Below are 22,204 nucleotides of genomic sequence, written 5' to 3' on the forward strand. Positions count from 1 at the left end.
CCTCTCCTCTTATCTATCTGTGTTATAGATGATGAAACTGAAGCCCAGGGGAATGGTAGTATATGTCATTTAAAGTAGATCCTACCTGGAATAGAGCTGGAAGCCTTCGAGGATTTTTAGCTTTGGAATGTAATGGCTAAAGGAGTTTTATATGTGTGTGTGCTTATTTGCTTTAAGATGGATTAGTGGAGCTGCACAGTATAATATGGAATTAGGTGGAGAGGAGAGTATTCTGAAGGCAGCATATTGGATGAGAGAGAAATTTAGGCCATAGGAAAAATTCAGGAGAAAGCCAACTACTAGTTTTTATTGGAGGAGAAGAAAATGGTATTCAATAATATGTAACTTCAGATTTATAGAAGTTTGATTTTTAGATGGCTTTGCCTTTTTTGCCCACGCAAAAATATTATTGCCTAAATAGGTGAAATCTGAATATGGTTTCCATGGGCCTGAGTAAACTGTTTGTAATTGCCTCATAGATTGTTAAGGAAACAAAATGCGTATTTGTGTCAGTGCCACAGTGGCTAGTAATTTGAACATTTGCACAAATTGTAAGCTGCAGAAGTGATTGCAAGTAAAATGCCTTGCACTCTAGATGGGAGTCTGAATACATATTACAATAAATGAAACAACTTAAGTGAAATTGCCAAGTAATGCCTTGCTCAGGGTGAGCTTTAGGATTAGGAATGTTAGTCACCCTGAGGGTGACAATATTACTAGTTTGAAAAGGTCTAGTTTGTAATATAAACTCAGAAGAAGTGGATAATGGTGCTCCATCTGTATATCAACAGATACTTATTTTCTCTTTAGTCTTAGAGTTGTGGGTGATAAACCTCTTTTTTTTTTTTTTTTATGATAGTCACAGAGAGAGAGAGAGAGGCAGAGACACAGGCAGAGGGAGAAGCAGGCTCCATGCACCGGGAGCCCGATGTGGGATTCGATCCCGGGTCTCCAGGATCACGCCCTGGGCCAAAGGCAGGCGCCAAACCGCTGCACCACCCAGGGATCCCGGTGATAAATCTCTTTAAACCTTCTCCTCTAGACAGGATGAGGTCATGAATCTGGAGATGTCTTCTCATCTCAAGGTGCATTTGTTAATTTGTTTAGCAGAATTAAGTTGCTAAAATGGCTTGCCAGTTCCTTGCACACAGTAGGCAGGGGTACAGAAAATATTTCTTCTTCTCTAGCCCTTACTACTGGAAATTTTAGGGGAAACACAACTGTATTTGTCTTTGCTCCTCAGTGGTATGTGAATCACTAAGGCAGAAGGGAGGATACTTGATGCTTTAGTCATGTGGTTTTAATTAGGGCAGCCACTGCCTTTCTTACCCTTCTGTCTGATGCATGCATGTTCTTTGTATCTTCTGTAAGAGCTTTGGTTGAGTTTTCTTTGTGACTAGTTTTCCTAGCCCTGCCAGAGAGAAATAAGAAAAGAGGCTTGATATGTTTGCTTTTTAGATGAGCCAGTGAGTATTGTCGGCTGCTCAGCTTTAGTCTATAATCTTTAGGTTAGACATGTTCCTTCTGTGTGAGAAGTAAAGAAGTCAATTTGGGCAGTTGGTGGTAGAAGTGCACCTCTTAGACTCTCCTTTCTCTTGCTTGTTTCCACACTCCCCTTAGCCTCTACTTTCCTTGCATCCTCCCACATGGCAGCCTAGGGTTGGTGTGTGTGGCAGAGCTTCTAGTATTTCTGGCCTTGCGAGATGGTGACTTCGGTCGTGCAATGCACTTGTGGAAGCTGTGGATGTACCCTGATGGCCAAGACACACCTATCACTCTGGTGTATACCAGATTGACCAGGCCTTGTTAATGTTGTAGCATACGCTTTGGAGGCAGCCACTTTACCCATGAACCACTGATGTGTGCTGCATGACCCTGAGCAGCTCAGTCTCTGAGTTTCAACTCTAAAATGGGAATAGTAATAGTACATACCTCAGAAGTGATGATAAGTCAGATCAATGTAGGGATCCCTGGGTGGTGCAGCGGTTTAGCGCCTGCCTTTGACCCAGGGCACGATCCTGGAGACCCGGGATCGAATCCCACGTCGGGCTCCCGGTGCATGGAGCCTGCTTCTCCCTCTGCCTGTGTCTCTGCCTCTCCCTCTCTCTCTGTGTGACTATCATAAATAAATAAAAATTAAAAAAAAAAAAGTCAGATCAATGTAAAGTATCCAGGTTGATGCCTGACATATGCATATAAATATATATAGAGAGAGTGTGTAAGCATACACAAGTGCTTTATAAGTGTTAACTTTAACTTTAGCAGAATAATTACGTCCTGAGAGCAAGAGCCTCTGTGATTTTTGACCTCAAACTAGGCACAATTGCTTGCCTCTGGTATTGGGAAGTGACCATACTGAGGCATGCAGCTGAAGCATTAATTCTCCATTTTCCAATGACCTCTGAAACCTCATCTCTTCCATCAAACGTATCTTGAGGCTTTTAGCTCATAATAATGCCACTCTTCTATGGCAGTTATTTTTTGTTAAAGTAGGCAGAGGAAGACTGTTAACTGTGTGAGAACTGAGTCTCTGTATTCATTCACCCTAAATATACAGCACTGGCACACGTGACCTTGCGGTAGGGTTCAATGTAAGATGGGCCAGACAGGTTTCCTGTCCTTAAAGAAATCCACATTCTTCTGGGGGCTGGACCAGTGGAAAGCTAAGTGTAGAAGTGTAGTGCCAAATGCTGGATGTGCTGAGTGGCCCAAACAGAGTGAATTAAACACTTACAACATAGAGAACAATGGTGTGTAATTCAAGATCCAGGTAAAGCTTAATGCAGAAGAGGAATTTTTGCCTGGAATTTTAAGGATGAGAAGGATTTGACGGGTAGAGTTGAGGAGGGAAAAATTCTCTGTGCAGAGGTGGGTGTGCTTCGAAAAGAAGTGGTCCAGCTTTAGGTGTTGGTGGTAATGGACTTACCATCTGGCAGAACTGGTTTTGAATACTGGTTCTGTCATTTAATAGAGCTTTGATTTATTTCCTCATCTATAAAATGGAGCCAATAATATCTATTTCACAGGGTTATTAGGATTAAGTGGAGATTTTTTTTTAAGATTCATTTATTATTTGAAAGAGTGCGTGTGCATGCGAAGATGAGGGAGGGAGGGAGGGAGAGAGAGAGAGTCCTTTAAAGATTCCCTACTGAGTGCAAAGCCTGACCAGGGCTAGATCCCAGGACCTTGAGATCATGACCTGAGCCAAAATCAAGAGTTGTCCACTTAACTGACTGAGCCTCCAGGTACCTCAATGGGAAGATTTTATATAAAGGTCCAGGTATTGTATGTGGCACAAAAGCATCCAGTGAACCATTATTTATGTAGAGGGTTGTAGAAGGAGGAAAATACTGAAATGCTCAAAGAAGAGACCACACATGGTAGTCTCAGAGTATCTTGTTTTTGCTAAACCACACTTAGCATTGCAGTCTTCACATAAATCTTCAGCTGTTGCTTCTTGGTTGATCAATCAAGGGAAATATTACCCCCTCCCCCCCTTTCTTAGTTTCCTGGCTAAGAAAGTGGTAGAGCCTGTTGCCTCTTTTTGCTACTCTGAGTATTTTAACCTCCATTATTCAGGTACTTCAGGCAACTTTGATTTGATACCTTTAAAAGATATCATCTCTGTCTGCCTGTGTCTCTGCCTATCTCTCTCTCTCTCTCTCTCTGTGTCTCTCATGAAAAAATAAATAAAATCTTTTAAAAAAATAAAAAAATAAAAGATATCAATCTACTTTTCTACCTTGAGCCCAGAATATGAAGTACATTTATTAATGCTTTACTCTCCATAAGGAGTGAAGCCTCACTAATAATTAGTGATTATTCTTTGATGTTTTTGTGCATGTGAGTAGCCAGATGACTTGTGGCTGTCACATTAGCTTCCAAATTATTAATACCTGGGCTAAAGAGTGTGTAGGTAGTTGGCTTGAGCAGGCATTTTGGGGAAAGATGCCAAAGCCTGGTTTCCCTACATTGGTGGTTGCAGCTACCACAATGCACAAAACCCACTCTTGGTAATAACCAACCTCACTATGTACAGTTGGTGCAATTGTGGCAAAAGGGGTTTAACTCTGTGTAGCCATGATTATAGTAAGATATATGGTCTGACCCTCTTTATGTGGGAGGGATTTGAGCCTTGGGTTTTTCTCAAATCCAAATGGCCAAAGTTGCTTTTCTTGCTTTTGCCCGTATAAAGATCACTTTCCACCCCTCCCCCTTGCCTTTCATTTCACTATGTGAATAATAATTATTCTAATGAACCATTAGGCTTTGGAAGAGTTTAAAGGCAACTACTTGGATCGATGCCTAAGACTTTCTTTTACCCTGGATCCCATTTAACTTTCTCAGTTTCTTCTTCATACGGAATATATGAATTACAGCCAAGCTGTAATTTTTCAAGTTTGGATTTCAGCTTAATGCCTCCCTGTAATCATGCTATGTCAGAAACATATTCCCATTCACATATCCCCTAATTTTTAATCTGTTAATCTAGGAGCATTGAGATGGAACCTGACACCATCTCAGTGAGAAATCTGGGCTGTAGACCCAAACCCTTTGTGCTTTGTGGGAACAACATGCAAGAATATGTAGCCTCTGCTTTTTGCTGCACATATTATTTTTAAGAGCTAATGGGATTTTATAACAGATTTTGTATGTAGTATCCTCCTTGGGTTTTACTTGATTATTCAGAAATACCGTGATAATAATGATAATGAAAATGCCTCTTTAAGAGACAGTGGAGGGGGTAGAGGGGACTGTGGGAACATTCTTCTGTGGCAGCATGTGAAAAGAAGGTTTGTTTTGCATTAGTTGATCAAGACAAGAGAGCCAGCATCCAGAACCATCCATCAATAGCAAACCTTTGAGAGTAGAGGAAAGTTATAATCCCTTGGGTCTACTTTCCTAAGCACACCAATATGTATGGGAAAACCCTTAAACCAACTTTCTTGTACAGCTGGATGTATGCTTCTGTAATATGCAGTTAACATCTTTAAGGCACAGAGTTGTCTAGTCTCCTGATGGGAGTATGTATTTATTTTTTTTAGAGGTCACTTGGTTCTATTTTTGAGCAGAAGAACAGAGTAAGAAAGAAGAAAGCTTTAGCTTGATTAGAATAGCAGAAATTGGGCAGCCCTGGTGGCCTAGCAGTTTAGCGCCGCCTTCAGCCCAGGGTGTGATCCGGGGACCCAGGATCGAGTCCCACATTGGGCTCCCTGCATGGAGCCTGCTTCTCCCTCTGCCCGCCCCCTCAATCTCTCACTCTCTGTCTCTCTAATAGATAAATAAAATCTTAAAAAAAAAAAAAAAAAGAATAGCCGAAATTATAGTCCTAACTAATGGAGTCAATCTGTTTTTGTCTCTGCAAGATATGCTTTATTTTATTTTATTTTATTTTTTTAATGCTTTAAAGAAAGCTTGCATGAAATAGCTTACCATTTGAATGGTTACCCAGCCTTATAATCTGGGTTAAAACTTTGGCTAGATTTCAGATTCTTCACTTCTTTCAGATTTTAATTCTTCATTTCTTCATTCTTTAAACTTCAGATTCTTTGGTCTGCTGCTCTGGTGAGAAGATATGTTCATAAGTGCATTGGTTGGTAGGAAACGAAATATGATGTGACTGCTCAGTGACTGTTCCTAACTCCCATCCCTCATTCAACACTTGAGCCCCCAGTGACAGAGCCTGGGCATGTACTTACTTATGTATTGCTTATATGTATCTTCATAATACTTTAAGGAGTATTTCTAGTAAGCTGAAATGCAAACCAGTTTTAGTCTTATATCCTCTATTTCTAATTACTCTTCAGTTTTTCCATTTCATTGATTTCTATGCCCTTTGGATCTCTTTGTTTTCCTGCTGCTTCCCTTGACATACTACTCCTTTCTCTCCTCCTGTCTCCATTCCTTCCCCACAATAGTCTGAATCTTATTTTTATCTTATCATGACCTTGGCCAGATCTGTCCTCCTCTAAGAAAGCCTTACTTTTTTGCTATGGCCCATGTCAATCTCCATTGTCTAACCTTGATAACCTTTGTGCCATATTTCATCACCAAACATTTGGCACTTCTGTTTTATCTCAATGCTTTTTCCTCCTAATAAGGCTTAAGTTCCTTAAAAGCTTTTGCATTTCCTAGAATTCTTACTATGTAGAGTCACTTAAATATTTGGAAAGTTTACTTCCATTATTGGAAGGCTTCCTCCAAAAGCAAAATGACTCTCTAGCTAGCTAGTGGTAACTTGCCTTGGTAACTTGAGGGAGATCTAGTTTTCTATCCTTTTACTAATTTGTCTTTTTGCTATTATCATATCATAGGGTATTATCAAGCCTATCCTAAATTTACACAGAAAAATATAGGAATATTATAACCCAGAACCCTAAAATGGCCCCCAAATCCCAGCTCCCTGGTGAACACATCCCGTATAACATCCAGAACTTGGGAATATGATGGGATAGTCACTCATGATTAAGTTGTTATGGCACAGCTGACTTTAAGATATGAAGATTATCCTGGGTGGACCTGACCTAGTCAGTCCCTTAAAAGGAACTAGACTCTTTTTGAAGATTTGAAATGTGAAGAGGCACATGAGGGATTCTGTGTTGGCTGTGAAGAGGAGGTGGTCACATGGCTAGTAACTGGGTGATTTTTTGTGTCATTCCCTGGTGGATAGCAGACATGGAGAAAAGGACTTCAGTCCTACAGCTGCAAAGAATTGAATTCTGACAACCCAGATGAGCTTGGTTGTGGAATTCACCTACAGAGCTTCCAGATCAGAACTTAGTTTGTGGGATCCCTGGGTGGCGCAGCGGTTTAGCACCTGCCTTTGGCCCAGGGCGCGATCCTGGAGACCCGGGATCGAGTCCCACATCGGGCTCCCGGTGCATGGAGCCTGCTTCTCTCCTCTGCCTATGTCTCTGCCTCTCTCTCTCTCTCTGTGGGACTATCATAAATAAACAAAAAGAACTTAGTTTGTCTGCCACCTTGATTTCAGCCTTTTGATATCCTGAGCAGAGAACCCAGCCACGCCACACCCAGACTTCTGACCTTCACAACCAAGAGCTAATAAATAGGTGTTGTCTCAAGCCCTAAATCTGTGATAATTTGTTACGTGGCAACAGGAAACTAATAAATGCTGCCAAATGTATGTAACAACTTCTATTTCACACTGATAGTGTTTCATCCAGGGCTAAGATTAAGATGAAGTAGAGCTCTTAGGAAGGCTTGAGAATTTTGGCCAGGATTAATAATACTTGCAGAGTGATATAAAATGTTAATTTGTATGTTTATTTCCTAAGAATGTATTTACCATGGCTTTGGTCATTTGTGGTAAAACCCCTCAATTTTCAGGGGCTGGAAATCTATCACTGCACTCAGAAATGTTCTAGGCCAGCCTGGTTTAGGAACTGTATATGGCCTGAATATGACTATTTTGAGTGGTTGGGACTGAAATATCCGTGGTGCTTTTGTTTATGGACTGCCTTAGAGCTGGTTTGGATTTTTCTTCTTTTTCAGGGACTACTATTACATGGTCATTACCGTAACTGAAATCCTCTTCTATTATCAGAAAGGGACAGAAATAAATTAGATCTTTCAAAAAGGAAGTGGCTAATTTATATCCGGTGATAGAAATGGTGGCATAGGGAAGGAAGTGTCCCATCCATAGTTCATTATTTGCAGATTAATGCATTCAGCAAATAGAAGTACGTGAATTGAGCCATGAGATTTCTCAGATAGGAAGCACTAAGGAGTTGATGTGTGAATATGAGGAGTACAACTGTACGTAAGAAGTTGAAGGAAAAACTTCCAACTGATAAGGGCTCTTAATAATCTTTGACCTCCTATTCATCACTGTTCTGAAAAAGTTTATGTGGAACCTATACCACACTGTAGAGACAGGGCAAATGAGCAACTGTGAGACATTTGGGTGGTCTTCTCCTCTGCAAGATAGGTGATATGTTTGAAGTGGAATCCAGTTATTTGGGACCCCACCGCAGAGCCAGAGGGTTTTAAGATGATTATGAACCTCTTCCATGGTTTTCTCATTAACTTTCCTGGGTGGCTAGCCATGGGAAGAGCCTCTCATCATCTCTAGGATGTCGAGCAGTGCATGAGAACAGCTGTAGCATCTGTTTCTAATTGGATCGTGCCTTTATAAATACTTCATGACTGTTTGTCACATTGCTTCCCTCCCACCTCCTCTTCCTCTGAGCACTGCAACATTTGTGTCTGGAATGCACAGGTGGGCCTTGTCATTCTCAAACAGGGAGACTTTCTGCTGATCTACACTTTGTAACATTAGGCTGTTGCAGGCATTAGTCACTTTGACTCAAAAAGAAAGGGTAGTCTTTAGAAACTTAAGAAAATGCCTTTGTTGTTAATTCTTGGCATGCAGTTAAATTTGCCTCTCAGAGTTTACGTTGACTTTTAGAAAAACATTCTGTCTGTAAGAAAAAAAGTGCATCCTTCCACTTTTTACAATTTTTGGATTGCCAAATGTCTGATTTATTAATAATTCAGCTCTACCTCTCCCATCCCCCCACCTGTCCCCTCAGGATCCGGGGTGGTAAGCAGCTGCTGGGGCCCTCTTCAGTTCAGGTACCCATTTCTGGGGACTGCTTTTAATCAGAATTTTTCCTAATTATGTGAGAAATCTAATTTCTGTTGGGTCCAAGGTGGGAATCTAATCACAGACAAGCCAGGCAGATCTTGGAGGAAGTGTGGGCTATTACTGTTTGATGGGAGGGAGGATGTAGAGAAGATAGGAGCTAGGGGCACTGATGGAGGAGAACAGGAACCCAGGCAGTGCTGTTTCCAGCTCTTGGGTATCAGGCTTCTGATAGCAACCAGTATGAATTCTTACCTTCAAAGTGAGCCCGAGTGTAATGGAGAGAAGGGTGGATCAGGCGCGCCAGGGCACTAGGTATTCACTGTGGCCCTGTCTCTCCTCCACCTGTTCCAGTTTATAGGGAAAACCAGTCAGCCACTGCACCTGCCTCCTTATCTGAAAATGAGGCCATTGGGGAATATGATCCTGTAAAATGTCACACAGATATAAATTTTGGTGAAGTCTAATGGGGGTAGTTTTAGGAGAAGGGGACTATCCAAGTAATGAATCAACTGATAGACTGGATTCAGTCTGTTAAAGGGTTGGGTGGGAAAGATTTGGCTAAAAAAGGCACGGTAGGTGTTTGTTACATCTGGGCACAGAGGAGAAAAGCCAGCTTGGTACAGATGTCCTCGAGAAGCCTTGACTAGAATTCAGAGGCCAGCAGGCATTGAATGATTTATACAGTGGGACTTTTTTTTTTTTTTTTCCTGCAAGAGGGTGGAAGCCTATAAATTTATGCACATTTTTAAAACCAAGGTTAGCAATATGTATGCTAATTGATGTTATTCTAGGGGACTCTCTGATACCTTGAAGTAGATGTTGCCATTTGATAAAAGAAAAAGTGAGGGAGGACAGATTAAATTTGAGAATGGGGAATAGGAGGAGTTCCACTTAGGAGATGTTGGCATAGTGAAGACCATGGATGCGCAGGAGGGAAGAGGAGCTGCAAGTTATGACTAGGCAGTAATTAGCCTATGGAAGGTCACTAAAGTGGGCAAGGAAGAAGTCATCTGAGAAAAGTGTGTAAACTGAGCTGAGGATAGCGAATTATGTTAATTCTTGCAATACCCCTCTAAAGTACTTTATCTTAAAGTTGACAGGACTGAGGCTGAAATGTTAAATGACTTACCCTGGTCACACAGCGAAACAATGGCAGAGTTGCCCTGAGTCCTCTGACTTCACCCATCAAGCAGTTTCCCACTGCATTGTTCTACCTTTCTGCTCACTTTTATCACTTTCAGTGTGGTTTGGTTCTGAGAAAAAAATAGATACTTGTATATTTTATCCTATCATCCATCTATTAGCTGCAATAAAAATTACAGCATTACTTCCTTTAAAAAGATTTTTATTATTTGTTCCTATTTTTAGCATTCCCTGATGTTTAAAATCTTTTATTTTGTTTAAAAGGTGTTTTGCAATAATTCCAATATAGAACTATAACTATAAGACTCAGAAAGTAAAATTGCCCTATAGTCATACACATTTCCCAAAGAAAACCCCCCTACACATTAATTTTGCAAGAATCTGGAGAAACAAAATGCGTTCCTTCTCTTTGAAAGAGACTTCACTTTGAAATCACACTTGAAATTAAGGCAATTATTCAATTTTAATCCAGATCTTTTCTGGTTATTTGGTGGTGTTTTCAAGGGTGGCTCCCTGGGTTTGTTGGTCAGAGCTGATCTATCTACCTGGCTGGCTGAGTTGGGGCCTGGCCCTTGGATACTCCTTAGTCACCGTTCCCAGCTGGGTTGCATTCAAGTTCTTTCCTCTTATGGTTTTCCTCCTGTTCCCTCTTCTTCCTGGCTTTCTCTGTTCTGCTGCTTGCTTGTGTGAGACAATTTCCTTGGTGGTTTTCTTGGCTCTGACCTTGAGATTTCATGGTATAGATGACAAGCAGAATCATAAATGTTTTCCAGGTCATCCTTAAAGAACGCGATCCTCACTGGTAATGAGATGCTTCAGACATTTTATATTATGGAAATTACCCCCGCAATGCCTAGCTTTGAAAACATCCCCATGTGGACTTCATAGTTGTGGTTTGGGATATTTAGCATTCCAATGTTTTCCCTTTTGCATGGGAACTAAGGGCGTTTCCCATCTTCCCACCAACTTTTCTTTCTTTAAAAGAGAATATGAAACCATTTCTAAATCTCTAAAATGTAGTTAGATAAGAGTGTGTATTTATGAAAATGACCAATCAGGCACTTGGGTAAAACTTCTTGTGAGGCCAGGATTTCTCTAATATTGGCTGGTGTTCAGTCAAGGATTTCATGTAAGGAATAGCATATTCTTCTCTGCTTATCTTCAGGTAGGTGGCATCTATCTGTACACTGAAACAGGACCTCAAAACATCTACCTAAGATGAAAAAGGGACATGTACCTCCTCTTTTCTCCAAGTGGGCATCTTCTTTATGGAGGTAGGGGAAGAAAGAGAGCAAAGGGAGCATGTCATTCAAAATTGGACATTCATTTTCTTAAGACTTGAGTCTCAATCTTTTCTACCTCTTCCCATCAGGCAGTGGTGGTCAGAAAGACTCTTTGTTTTCATTTGAATGCATGAAACTTGCACATCAACCATCTAGGGACTGTCTACTGAATTAATATCCAACAATGCTACAGACTAACACTGTTTTTACTACTGCAGGCTGGTGGATTCACTGGAAAAATGACACAGCCAGTCACATGAGTTGTAAGGATGCATTGCATCCTGTACTTTTGGATAGCTTATGATTATTATGATTGTATATTGTGACTATTTGATTAACATCGATGTGCCCCATTAGACTATATGGTCTGTGAGTGGTCCATGAGTTAGGGATGCTTTATTTTCTCACCATCACTTCCTTACCATTTAGCACAGTATCTAGCACACATTGGTACTCAATAAATATTTGTTGAGTGAATGAAAGCATGAAAATTTACTTTTTTTCTTGAACATGGATGATTAACACTTACATAGAAGTGTTATTTCCTGTTTGTTTCAAGGCTATAAATCCACTTTTCAAAAATCCTGTGGAAGACTGCAGATACAGCTGAAGGAAAAAATGTTTTAAAGCAAGGCAGTTGTAAGGGGTGGACTTTTTTAAGTCATTAGAGTTAAGCAAAAATGAAAAGTTAAGCTGGAAAACAGAGGCATACACACAGATTTCTATTACGTTTGGAGTTTCCTAGGATAACCCATAAAAACTCACTTTCAAAGGTCATTTAAAAATTGAGCTGTCTTGATCTGGCAAAAGAAAATATACTACCAGGAATTTTTCACCTCCTGTTGGCTGTCTTTAAGAATTGGATTTATGTATCTGTGACTTCCAGTTTCAAGAAACCTTGGAATTAGCATTATAACCAAAGACTTTGCCTAGAGGCCATTTGATTAAATCTCATTTACCAATGAGAAAATAGAAGCCCAGGGTTTGACTTGGGTCAATATAACTTACTATCTATAAAATGAGGCTTTGAGAAGAATGTAATTGCCACTTCTTGTCAACAAAATCTCCAGCTCTCTAAGTGAATGTATAACATTATTGCTTAAATTTAAAAAATATATCATTTTAAATGGGTGAGATCTTTCTAAATTGAAACGGTAATATCTACTTGTAAAGGTAAAAATCAAGTCTAATTGTTTGCAACATACATTAAAACATCTATCACCTTGGTAACATGCGCCCCTGCTTCCGCTGGCTGATAAGGATCAGCAGCCATAGATGACCTACCTACACCTCCTGAAGTCTTCAGTTTTGTTTTGTTTTTAAAGATTTTATTTATTTATTCATGAGAGACACAGATGGAGAGGCAGAGACACAGGCAGAGGGAGAAGCAGGCTCCATGCAGGGAGCCCGATGTGAGACTCGATCCCGGGAGTCCGGGGTCATGTCCTGGGCTGAAAGGAGGTGCTAAACGCCTGAGCCACACAGCGATCCCAAGTCTTCAGTTTTAAAAGCAAGGAAAGGGGATATCATTTCACTTTGAATGCAGTGAATAGAACCCATCTGGGCACATCCAGTTAATTTCAGGAGGCTCTGGGCTGGATTAAAATAAAGGGAAAAGTGAAGAGGGGACTCCAGAATGGTTTCCAGCAGTGGAGGATGTTGATGCCAGCAAATAGGAATGTGATTCTATGGCTTTTCCCTCAGCTCTCTAAATGGTTCTCCGGGTTGAGGTGAGTTTTCTTCCTGCCTAGATCCTGTCTCTCTCCTCTGCTTCCTTTTTGTTCTTTCTGTTCTTCCCTTTGTGATTTTTCTTTCTTGATTAGTTCTGAGGGTTTTGCTAATCAGCAGCTTCTCCTGGCTTGCCCAGCAGTAGTGCAGAGCTGTCTCATTTCAGATTTGAAAATCAGTTATCTCTTCCTCCCACCTAATTAGGGAAGGAAACTCAGGTTTCCTGAGGACCTGTTAAGTGCCAGGCACTATCATACTTATTCCTTAACTCCTCCCAACCACCCTGCCAAGTGCTCCATCAGAGACTAAGAAAAGTAGGAAGCAAAGCTGGGATTCAAATCCATGGCTGTCTTACTCCAAACCCTGTGCCATACTGTTCCTGGTTAAGCAAGAGTTGGAATTGTGGAATTTATTATTTTATTTTACTTTATTATTTTATTTATTTTGAGATAGAGAGTATACATAGGTGGTGGGGGGCGGGTAAGGGCTGAGAAAGAGAGAGAATCCCAAGCAGACTCCATGCCCAGTGTTGAGCCCAATGCAGGGCTTAATCTCATGACCCCGAGATCACGACCTGAGCTGAAATCCAGAGTCAGATGCCCAGCTCACTGAGCCTCCCTGGTGACCCTGTGGAACTTATTTTAAAGCAGCACTCAGAATGTAGGTGTTGGCACACATTCTTAAATAATTTACTTTATAATTATTTTAATGATGAATTTAGCCAGGGCATATTCTGAAAAAACTTGTCAATTCCTAGTAAAGTGACCTGTTGTACATAGACAGCATTTATCTAGGAGGCTTCTGCAAGCTGGACTTTTGTTCCCCTGGTAGAGTTGGGGAGCTCTGGCCTCCAAAAGGTGTTCCTTGAATTTCCCTAGCCAAAAGCTACTTCTCTCCTCATACTAACTGTAAAGTTATGGTGTTTATCACTTTCATCCTTAGTGGTATTATTAATTGATGTCCTGTCTCTACTGCTACATGGGAAACCTCTTTTTTTAAAAAAAATTTTTAAGATTTATTTTAGAGGCACCTGGGTGGCACAGTTGGTTAAGGGTCTGACTCTTGGCTCTGGCTGGGGTTCTCAGTCCTGAGATCAAGCTCCAAATTGGGATCTGTGCAGAGCATGGGGTCTGCTTCTCTCCTCCCTCTGCTCCCCCTGTCCCATAAGATATATTTATCTATTAGAGAGAGAGCATGTGAGTGCAAAAGTGGAGGGAGGGTGGGGGGGGGGAGAGAGAGAGAGAGAGAGAATCCTCAAGCAGGCTCCCTGCTGAGCGCAGAGCCTAATGTGGGAGTTTGATCCTAGGACCTGAGCTGAAATCAAGAGTCAACAGCTTAACCAACTGAACCACCCAAGTACCCCTAAATGGAAAACCTTTTTTTTTTTTTTTTTTTGCAAAACCTTTTAAGAGCAGGAAGAGGGCAGCCCCGGGGGCTCAGTGGTTTAGTGCCGCCTTCAGCCCAGGGTGTGATTCTGGAGACCCGGGATCAGGTCCCACGTCGGGCTCCCTGCATGAAGCCTGCTTGTGTCTCTGCCTCTCTCTGTGTGTCTGTCATGAATAAATAAATTTTAAAAATCTTTAGAGAAAAAAAAAAAGGAAGAGTGTTTATCAATGAATAACAAAGAATATCTGTTCCCTTAGTGCTTTGAGCAGTGAGTGTTTTTGAATGAGCAAATAAATAATTGTGTCCATGTGGAGGTGACCTGAAAAGAGAAAAATGAAATCGTTAAATTATTCTATACCATAGAATTAATCACAACCCATTTCAAGATGGAGTGGGCATAGAAATGTAAGTACAAATCCCTCCGTAGATAGCAAATGGAGGACTAAATCAATTAAGGTCTTGAGTTACTTACTTGGTGGCTCTTGTTGGTACTTTCATTTAAAGAATGGTCAAAACTAAGCCCTATAGTACTGGCTTCATGTGCTATGGCTGCAAAAATCAAAGGCTGGCCTTGGCATTGCCAGGACCAGTGAAAATATATTTAGAGCTACTTTGCCAATTCTAATTCTCGACTTCTATCTCTCATGGCTGCCAAAGAATTATAACTTCCAAGAATTTTTTTCCTACTTTAACATATTGTATTTTTTTTAACATATTGGATTTTAATAGCAGCTAAAACCATTTATATTGTCTGGGACTATCTGAGAATTTAGTAGGTCATCCTGCCATACCAGTGACTAAATGCAAGGCCTCCGGATTCTAGAACCTGACTTGTGGGCTCAGATTTCAGCCCCTCAGCTTACTAGCTGTGTGACTTTTGACAAGTAACTAAACTTCTGTGTCTCTGTTTTCTCATCTAAAGTTGAGGTTGGGTAATAATAGTAACCATCTAACAGAATTGTTAAGATAAATTAGTTCATTAGTAAGGCTTTTCTGGGACACTGGAAATGGTCAATAAACATTATGATGGTCATGGAATACCAAATGACGTGACCCATCTTTATCCAGTCATTATTTTTCTTTCATTGTTAAGGGGAATGTTTATTGAAATTCCCTCTGAGATTTAATAGTAAAGATAATGTTAGAGATCAAATTTCAGTGGTATCTGAAAGATTTGGATATGAAAACATTGGCTATAAGGTCTTCCCAGATGGAGGAAATGATGTGAATAAACTCTGATGGCGGAAAGAGTTCTGATGGGGAGAAATGTGTGGTTGTCTCAGGAATAGTAATTCACGTTAGCTGCAGTGTAAGGTGTCCTATGGGGAGAAGTGAGAGGTTAGGTCGGAGATTTGGGATTAGCTCATGGAGGCCCTGAGATGGCAGGCCAAGGAGTTTGGATTGGGGGTCTTTGAGTTCAGAGGTCCCTTTTGCAGCAAAGTAGAGAGAGGAAAGATAAGAGGGAATGGGGTGGAGGTAAGGGGACCAGCTGGAAGGTGGTTGAGTTAGTAGGAATAAAGAGGAAGAGGATGTGGTCTTGATAACACTTTGGAATTTATGAAAGGGGTAGGAGGCTCTCAAGCATAATTAAGTGCCATTAACAGAAAATAAGGTTTGGGATAGAGAAATATATAGATTTTGGTTTCATGAACATCAGTTTGAGGTACAGATGGGACAACCCAAGAGAACCATCCCTTTGATAGAAATTCAGAACTGGAACTCAGGCAAAAAGTTCAGTATTAGAGATAAAAAGCTGAGAGTCATTTCCAGGTGTGTAGTAGTGGTTAAGGACATGAAAATATATGAAATTCCTAAAGACCATACCCATAGACTTCAAAGGGATCCTATACTTCTTGGGGAGAGACAGCTAAGGCAAGAAGCAGTAAACATGGTGACAAAATTCTGGAGCATAGGAATTCAGCTGCTGTTGTGTGTGACTTAGAGCCTCTCCTTTGCTTTTCCTACAGCATTTCCTAGGTTTTAAGCCTGCTCATGAACCACAGGAGAAACTTCCTACTGCCCTTTTTCCAGTCACATACTGATGGCCAGTAACCCCCCAAGTTACTTTAATATTGGGCAGAGAATTAAGCTCCAACTATGGAATTTTAAAATGGCCATATAAAATTTACATATTTTGTATTACAAAGTTAGAAGACGGACTCTGAAGAAATAAATTTAAATTAAAAAAATTTCAAGACCAAACTGTTTTATAACCCTTCATTTTGTATGTGGTTTTCAGTGGATATAAAAATATTCAGTGGGTGTGTGGGTGGTTTCTCGTGTTTTGGAAATGGTGAGAATATGAGATGCTGTGCATGGGGTTCTGGTAGGAGAGCTATAATTACTAACTCTGGTTCTTTCCCAGGATTGGCTTATGGGTGGATATCTATCTGAATCTAAAAACCCAACAATGTGGAATCTACAGTAATAATCCACTCCCCTCCCATCCCCGGAAATGAACTGTTGTGGTGGGAACGAGGGGAAGCATAGGAAGATGGTTTTTCCCTGTCTTGCCTCCTTTCAGGCCATTCACTGACTGTTCAGGTCAGAGGTACAACTCAAACAAAGGCTGGTGTGGTGGCATCTCCCAGCCTGATGCACAATAGCCACTGCACAGCTGTGGCGGAAAGAGTTCTAAATATAACCCAGACTCATTTCAAACCCTCCTCCCCCACGTCTTGAAGGATGTGGTAAACAGCCTAAAAATACCTGTGTCTGAACCTTTGAGGTATGGAAGGGAGGGGCAGGTGGTAGAATTAGGTCCATGTGGTAGTGTGAGGAGGCCTGGCCAGCTACTGGGCCTCCTGCCCAGGGGGCCTGCTATGAAAGCTGCTTGTGGAGCTGTCAACCATGCCATCCTGTTCAAGGAAGAGTGCCTACTCTTGAGTCTCCTATTCAGTGTTGGCAGGTTTCAAGGAAACTATTCATAGACTAGGCATCTGCTCTCTGCCCCTTTGACCTCAAACCTGCAGCTGCCACCATGGTATTAAGGCAGTGTGCTGATTTTTAGTTTTATTTCACAGAATTAGAATTTTAGAGCAGCAAGGACCTTACCCATTATATTGTTCATAAAACATTCCTTTAAAAAACACTATATTTGGGGATCCCTGGGTGGCGCAGCAGGTTAGCGCCTGCCTTTGGCCCAGGGTGCGATCCTGGAGACCCGGGATCGAATCCCACATCAGGCTCTCGGTGCATGGAGCCTGCTTCTCCCTCTGCCTGTGTCTCTGCCTCTCTCTCTCTCTGTGACTATCATAAATAAATAAAAAAAAAAAAATTAAAAAAAAAAACACACTATATTTAGGGAGTCCTATTTCTCTGCCTATGTAGTTATGTGGAAATGGAGTCTCAGCCCTTGATTATTAAAAGAAATCACTGTCATCATTATGTAACAAATAGAAGAATAATGAACCAGTCTTTTTAAAAATATCAATGATCCTGTGCAAAGCTTTTTTTCTTTTTTTTTTTTTTAAATAGGGTTTTGAGGCTCATTTTCTCACTCAAACTTCAGTATTTTGTATATAAGGATCATTGGTAACAGAGCCAGAAAGAACACCAAGAGTCTTGTTTTCAAGGAGGCTTTCAATATCTAGTTTCTGGAATCCCAAACCATACCATGACCTCTGTTTTCTTGGGAAGGAAGGTTTTCACAGATTACCTCCAATACGTACGAGATGCATTCAAAGTCATGGAGGTAGTCAATGCCATTATAAAATAACATAAATCACCCAACTTTTTAAGTATGTGGTGATTACCTTACCCCAGTCTCCTTCAATAAACTCTGAGAAGGCCCAGCAAGTGCAGAGCCTGTGTTGGGTGCTCTGCAGGGAAATGCAAAGATGCCCCAAAAAGCCTATACGGTTAATGGTGGTGGAGTTGAGACCAATTCAGGTGCTGAGTAGTTTTAAATATGTTGGTTGTGGTGGTTACACAATTTTTATAATTGTAACGAGTATGTATCCTCTTCCCTGAGGGTCTCAAAATGCCTTTCTTTATCTGGAAGAGTGTTATTTATTTTTCACCCTGGGTTGAAAGGAAATCGAAAGTTCTTCTTGAATTCTTGAAGTCATCAACATGGTTGTTTTTATGTCACTTAATGCATATCTGAAATAGCCACCTCTAGAAGCTCATAATTCCCTGGACCAGTACACTTGTAACCAGAAGTGAGATACCTTGGGAGAGAGTCTGCTTTGGGAGTCAGTGTGGTTTTGTGAAAAGAGCAGGGCTTTGGAATTTTTAGTTCTTTCAGATGCGTAGAAGCCAAGGAGGATGTGGGTACAGAAGGAATCTTCTTTTTCTGTGCAGGTCAAGAAAAGAGGGAGGGAGAGGGTAATATCTAACAACGTGTGGTAACCCAGGTGGCATAGTTCCTGAATTCTCAAATATTTCACCTTTGAAATTACAGAATGAAGAGCTTCGAAACCTGTCCCTTTCTGGACATGTTGGATTTGACAGTCTCCCTGACCAGCTGGTCAATAAGTCTACTTCTCAAGGATTCTGTTTCAACATCCTGTGTGTTGGTAAGTGACTCATCTTTTGCTGCTGAGCAAGAAGTCTGATCCTTAGATGTTGGCAGGTGACTGTCAGAGGGGCACATTTTGGGGAAACAGGGGAATGATATTTTTACTCTCTTCATTAGTAAAGTAGGGCAATAACACACTTATATATGTCACACAGTTACAAAGATTGAGACTTATATTTGGTAAATGTTTCATAAGCTTCCTGATGTTACTCAAATTGTTATTTTTATTTGTGCCACATAGTCCAATGGTCAGTTCAATATTGTTAATTAAAACTTACTTTAATTTTTGGTAGGGGAAGGGACTTAGATCTCAGCTGGACTATTGGAAGTTGAATGAAGGAGCTGATATGAACATGCATATAGTAAGATCATGCAAAAGCATTTTTAGAATTTATTTGTAGGGTCTCTGACTACAGGGCAATAGTAACCTCTATTGAAGTGTTTTTTAAAGATATATTACCTAATGTAAATAAAACCTGAAATGACTCTAACTTCCGTAATAAACTTGATATTTACATATTTGTTTTTTAGAGCAAAAGAATTTAAAATTCTATTTTATATTCGAAATAAATTTTATGCCCAAATTATCAAATCAAACTTTTGTCTTTAAATTGGAATCTAAAATTGATCTTGGTCTATTCCTGGCAGATAAACGGGAAAAAACCCAAGAGACTTGATTTATCTGTCTCCTCAATATGTTTGATTCATATCTTGTACATGTACATTAGATTAAGCCTCTGGCCTTGGTGTTTTTCTTCTCTCCAGCCATATTGTTTTTAAATGAAGAGAAGGAAAGATACAAAAGAAGGTAGGAAAAAAACGAGGAAAATAGAAGTATAACTCTGTTTGAAGCAGAAATGCCCCTGGAAGAGATAATGGTCTTTCCTTCACTGTCACTCGTGATAAATGGCCAGGTTGTAGAGCAGTGAAGTGGTTTGAGCTGCATTGTTTTGTTGCCATTGTCCCCTGGGTGTATATTTCTGAGACATCACTCTGAGATAGACCAGAAGAAATTCCATACAAAGCCAAGTAGACCATCCTTCCCCTAAGCTTGGCAGAATTTACCAGACTTATTTCTCTTGTCCAAGTAAAATGAAGGGACTTTTAAAAAGGCATGCATTGCATATAAGAACCATCATTTAAAAACTTTGTTAGTTATTAGGGGAAGGGACAGATATCTTCTTTTTCAAAAAGCTTGAACATATTAAATGTAGCTCTTGTACTGGGTGTTCATTTGTAGAAAGCCACAACTGACTTGTACACTAGACCAGCTCACACTGTGACATTATGTCTTAAGCATTGGATATGAGAATAACTGGAGAGAAACATGACCAAAGCAGCCAGCTGTCGTGCATTCCCGTTTTCCCTACACAAAGCTGTTTAAGATTCAGCAGGGGAGCTCTTGAATGGCAGCTAGTTCTACAGAGTGGCATAAATGAGTTGTCTTTTCTCTTAGGGTAAATGCTCATTGCAGAGCAGGGCAATTCTTCATTAGCATAGCAATTTGTTGGCAATTTGTTGATTTTCTATTTAAAAGTGTGCTAAATTATAGGCCAATTACTATTCTGGCTTCTCTTCCCTGCTTCCACCAGTTCTGTCTCCAAAATCAGCTTTAAGAATACATGTGAGAGTTATGTCCCAGCCCCTGCAAGTAGGATAAAGCCTTTCAGTGGGATTGGGCTTGCTGGAAGGACGTGGTTTGACCCAGTGTGTGGTGTGCAGTGGGGTGTGTTGGTTCATTGGCTGACCCTGTGTGTTAAGTAGCACAATCATAATGCTAGTTGGAATTCATCACGTGCTACATCCATACTGCCCCGATGGATTTGTAAAGTGGCTGCTGTTCTGACTCTCCTGGGTAGGTGATATACCTAAGATTTTTAGATTTTTATTCTGGGCTCCTTCTTAAACATGCTTAAAATTAAATTAAAAAAAAAAAGATTATTTATTTATTTATTCATGAGAGACACACAGAGAGAGAGAGAGAGACAGAGACAGAGACACAGGCGGGGGAGAAGCAGGCTCCATGCAGGGAGCCCACCGTGGGACTCGATCCTGGGACTCCAGGATCATGCCCTGCGCCAAAGGCAGGCGCTAAACCACCGAGCCACCCAGGGATCTGCTAAAATTAATTTTTTAATCTAATTAAAATAATACAAATTTGTTGTTTAAAAAATTGTAAGCTCTCCTCTACCCCCTCCCCCCTCCTGCCCTCATTTCCATTCCATAGAGGTAGCACTGTAGAATCCTTCTAGAAATCTTCTACATTTTTATGTACTTTAAAATGATTTTTGGTGGCTTAAAACAACACTGGCTTATTATCTTATGGTTCTGTAGAAGTTCCATATGTGTCTCACCAGGCTAAAATTAAGGCATCCTCAGGGCTGAGTTTGTTTCTAGAATCTCTAGGGGAATGACGTTTCCTTTTTGTTGCCAGCTTCTAGAGGCTACCTGGATCTTTAGCTCGCGGGCCCTTTCCTCCATCTTCAAGGCCAGCAGTGTTGTATTTCTCTCTGATGGTTTTTGTATTTGGAAAATTTCGACAGAGCATTCCAGAAATCCAGTTTAAACCCCGTTAAGAGGCCTCTGCAATTCCAAAACACACTAAAAAAGTAATATATTGAATCACGTAATTAAGAACAGCTGGCTCTAGGGATTCACAGAGTGTTTTCGAGGCTGTGTCTCTGGTTCTTGATCCTACTTGCTTCTGCTTGGCTTCATGCTCAGGCTTTTTCTTTGTAGGGCTAGTATGGCTTCCAGCGGTTGTTGCTGGCTTAGCAGCGCAGGAAAGCAGCAGCTGTTCCTGACAAGTCTCGCTGAACAGACACAGGACATCTATGATTGAGCAGGCCTGAGTTATATGCCCACTCAGGGTGGGATAATGGGTTAGGCCACTGCAAAACACAAGAGGTTCCCTGTGAGAAAGAAGACATGATCAGAAAGATTGGGCGTAGAAGAGACACACACTGGACAGAGATGAACAGCTCCCTCACAATTATATAAGTACTTTATGTTTTGGTTTTACACAGATGAGATCATGCTGTTCATATTCTTCTGCACCTTCTTCTTCTTCTTCTTCTTTTTTTTTTTTAAAACTCCACAGCAAGTCCTGGCTGTCCTTCCATGCCAGTATCTAGCTGTCCAGGTTCTTTTCCCTGACTCTTTGGAACCCTTTGGTTAGAGCCAGCAAGGGACACAGGGGTGTCAGCATCAAGTATTAAGCATACTTATCCACAGACGGTAGAACACATCGAATCCTGTTGTCACAAATATTTTACAGCAAAATATCTGTATAAAAAAACAATTCTCACTGCCAATTAATGGTCCATCTATTTTTAAAGTAAGAGTCTATGAAAAAGCATTCTACTTGATCAAAATATTTTGACAGCCACTTAGAGGAGTAGGTGTCATTTAATTGAGGCATATCCATGGTACTTTGTTTTCACCTTGTCACCCCATTCGTATTTTTTTTTAACACAGTATGCACATGTGTGGTATTTATAGCATCATTATTTTCATGTGATAAATATGGGAGGG

The 22,204-nt window shown here is 40.7% G+C and overlaps 1 protein-coding gene and 1 long non-coding RNA gene across 13 annotated transcripts in view; one reads left to right on the forward strand and one right to left on the reverse strand.

Annotated features, from left to right (window-relative positions):
- The window catches only part of SEPTIN11 (septin 11), a 105,083-nt gene that overhangs the window by 25,944 nt on the left and 56,935 nt on the right, over nt 1–22,204 (forward strand). For all 11 annotated transcript variants that reach the window (XR_013371085.1, XR_013371086.1, XM_077882576.1 and 8 more), the window contains one exon: nt 18,554–18,668. Coding sequence is in view for 8 of the 11 variants with exons in the window: in XM_077882576.1 (XP_077738702.1) it covers nt 18,554–18,668 (115 nt within the window). In the remaining 3 variants the exon portion in view is untranslated. Of the gene's footprint in view, nt 1–18,553; nt 18,669–22,204 lie in introns of those variants that run through there.
- LOC144304120 (uncharacterized) overlaps nt 1–22,204 on the reverse strand; it is a 43,451-nt gene that overhangs the window by 11,664 nt on the left and 9,583 nt on the right. For both annotated transcript variants that reach the window (XR_013371089.1, XR_013371088.1), the window contains exons 3-8: nt 10,297–10,474; nt 9,738–9,861; nt 8,861–9,031; nt 5,434–5,562; nt 1,933–2,116; nt 1,330–1,411 (exon numbers count right to left, since the gene is read on the reverse strand). This is a non-coding gene — a long non-coding RNA (uncharacterized LOC144304120). The remainder of the gene's footprint in view (nt 1–1,329; nt 1,412–1,932; nt 2,117–5,433; nt 5,563–8,860; nt 9,032–9,737; nt 9,862–10,296; nt 10,475–22,204) is intronic.

The sequence above is a fragment of the Canis aureus genome, chromosome 33 (genome assembly GCF_053574225.1).
Source record: "Canis aureus isolate CA01 chromosome 33, VMU_Caureus_v.1.0, whole genome shotgun sequence".
NCBI classification, from domain to species: domain Eukaryota; kingdom Metazoa; phylum Chordata; class Mammalia; order Carnivora; family Canidae; genus Canis; species Canis aureus.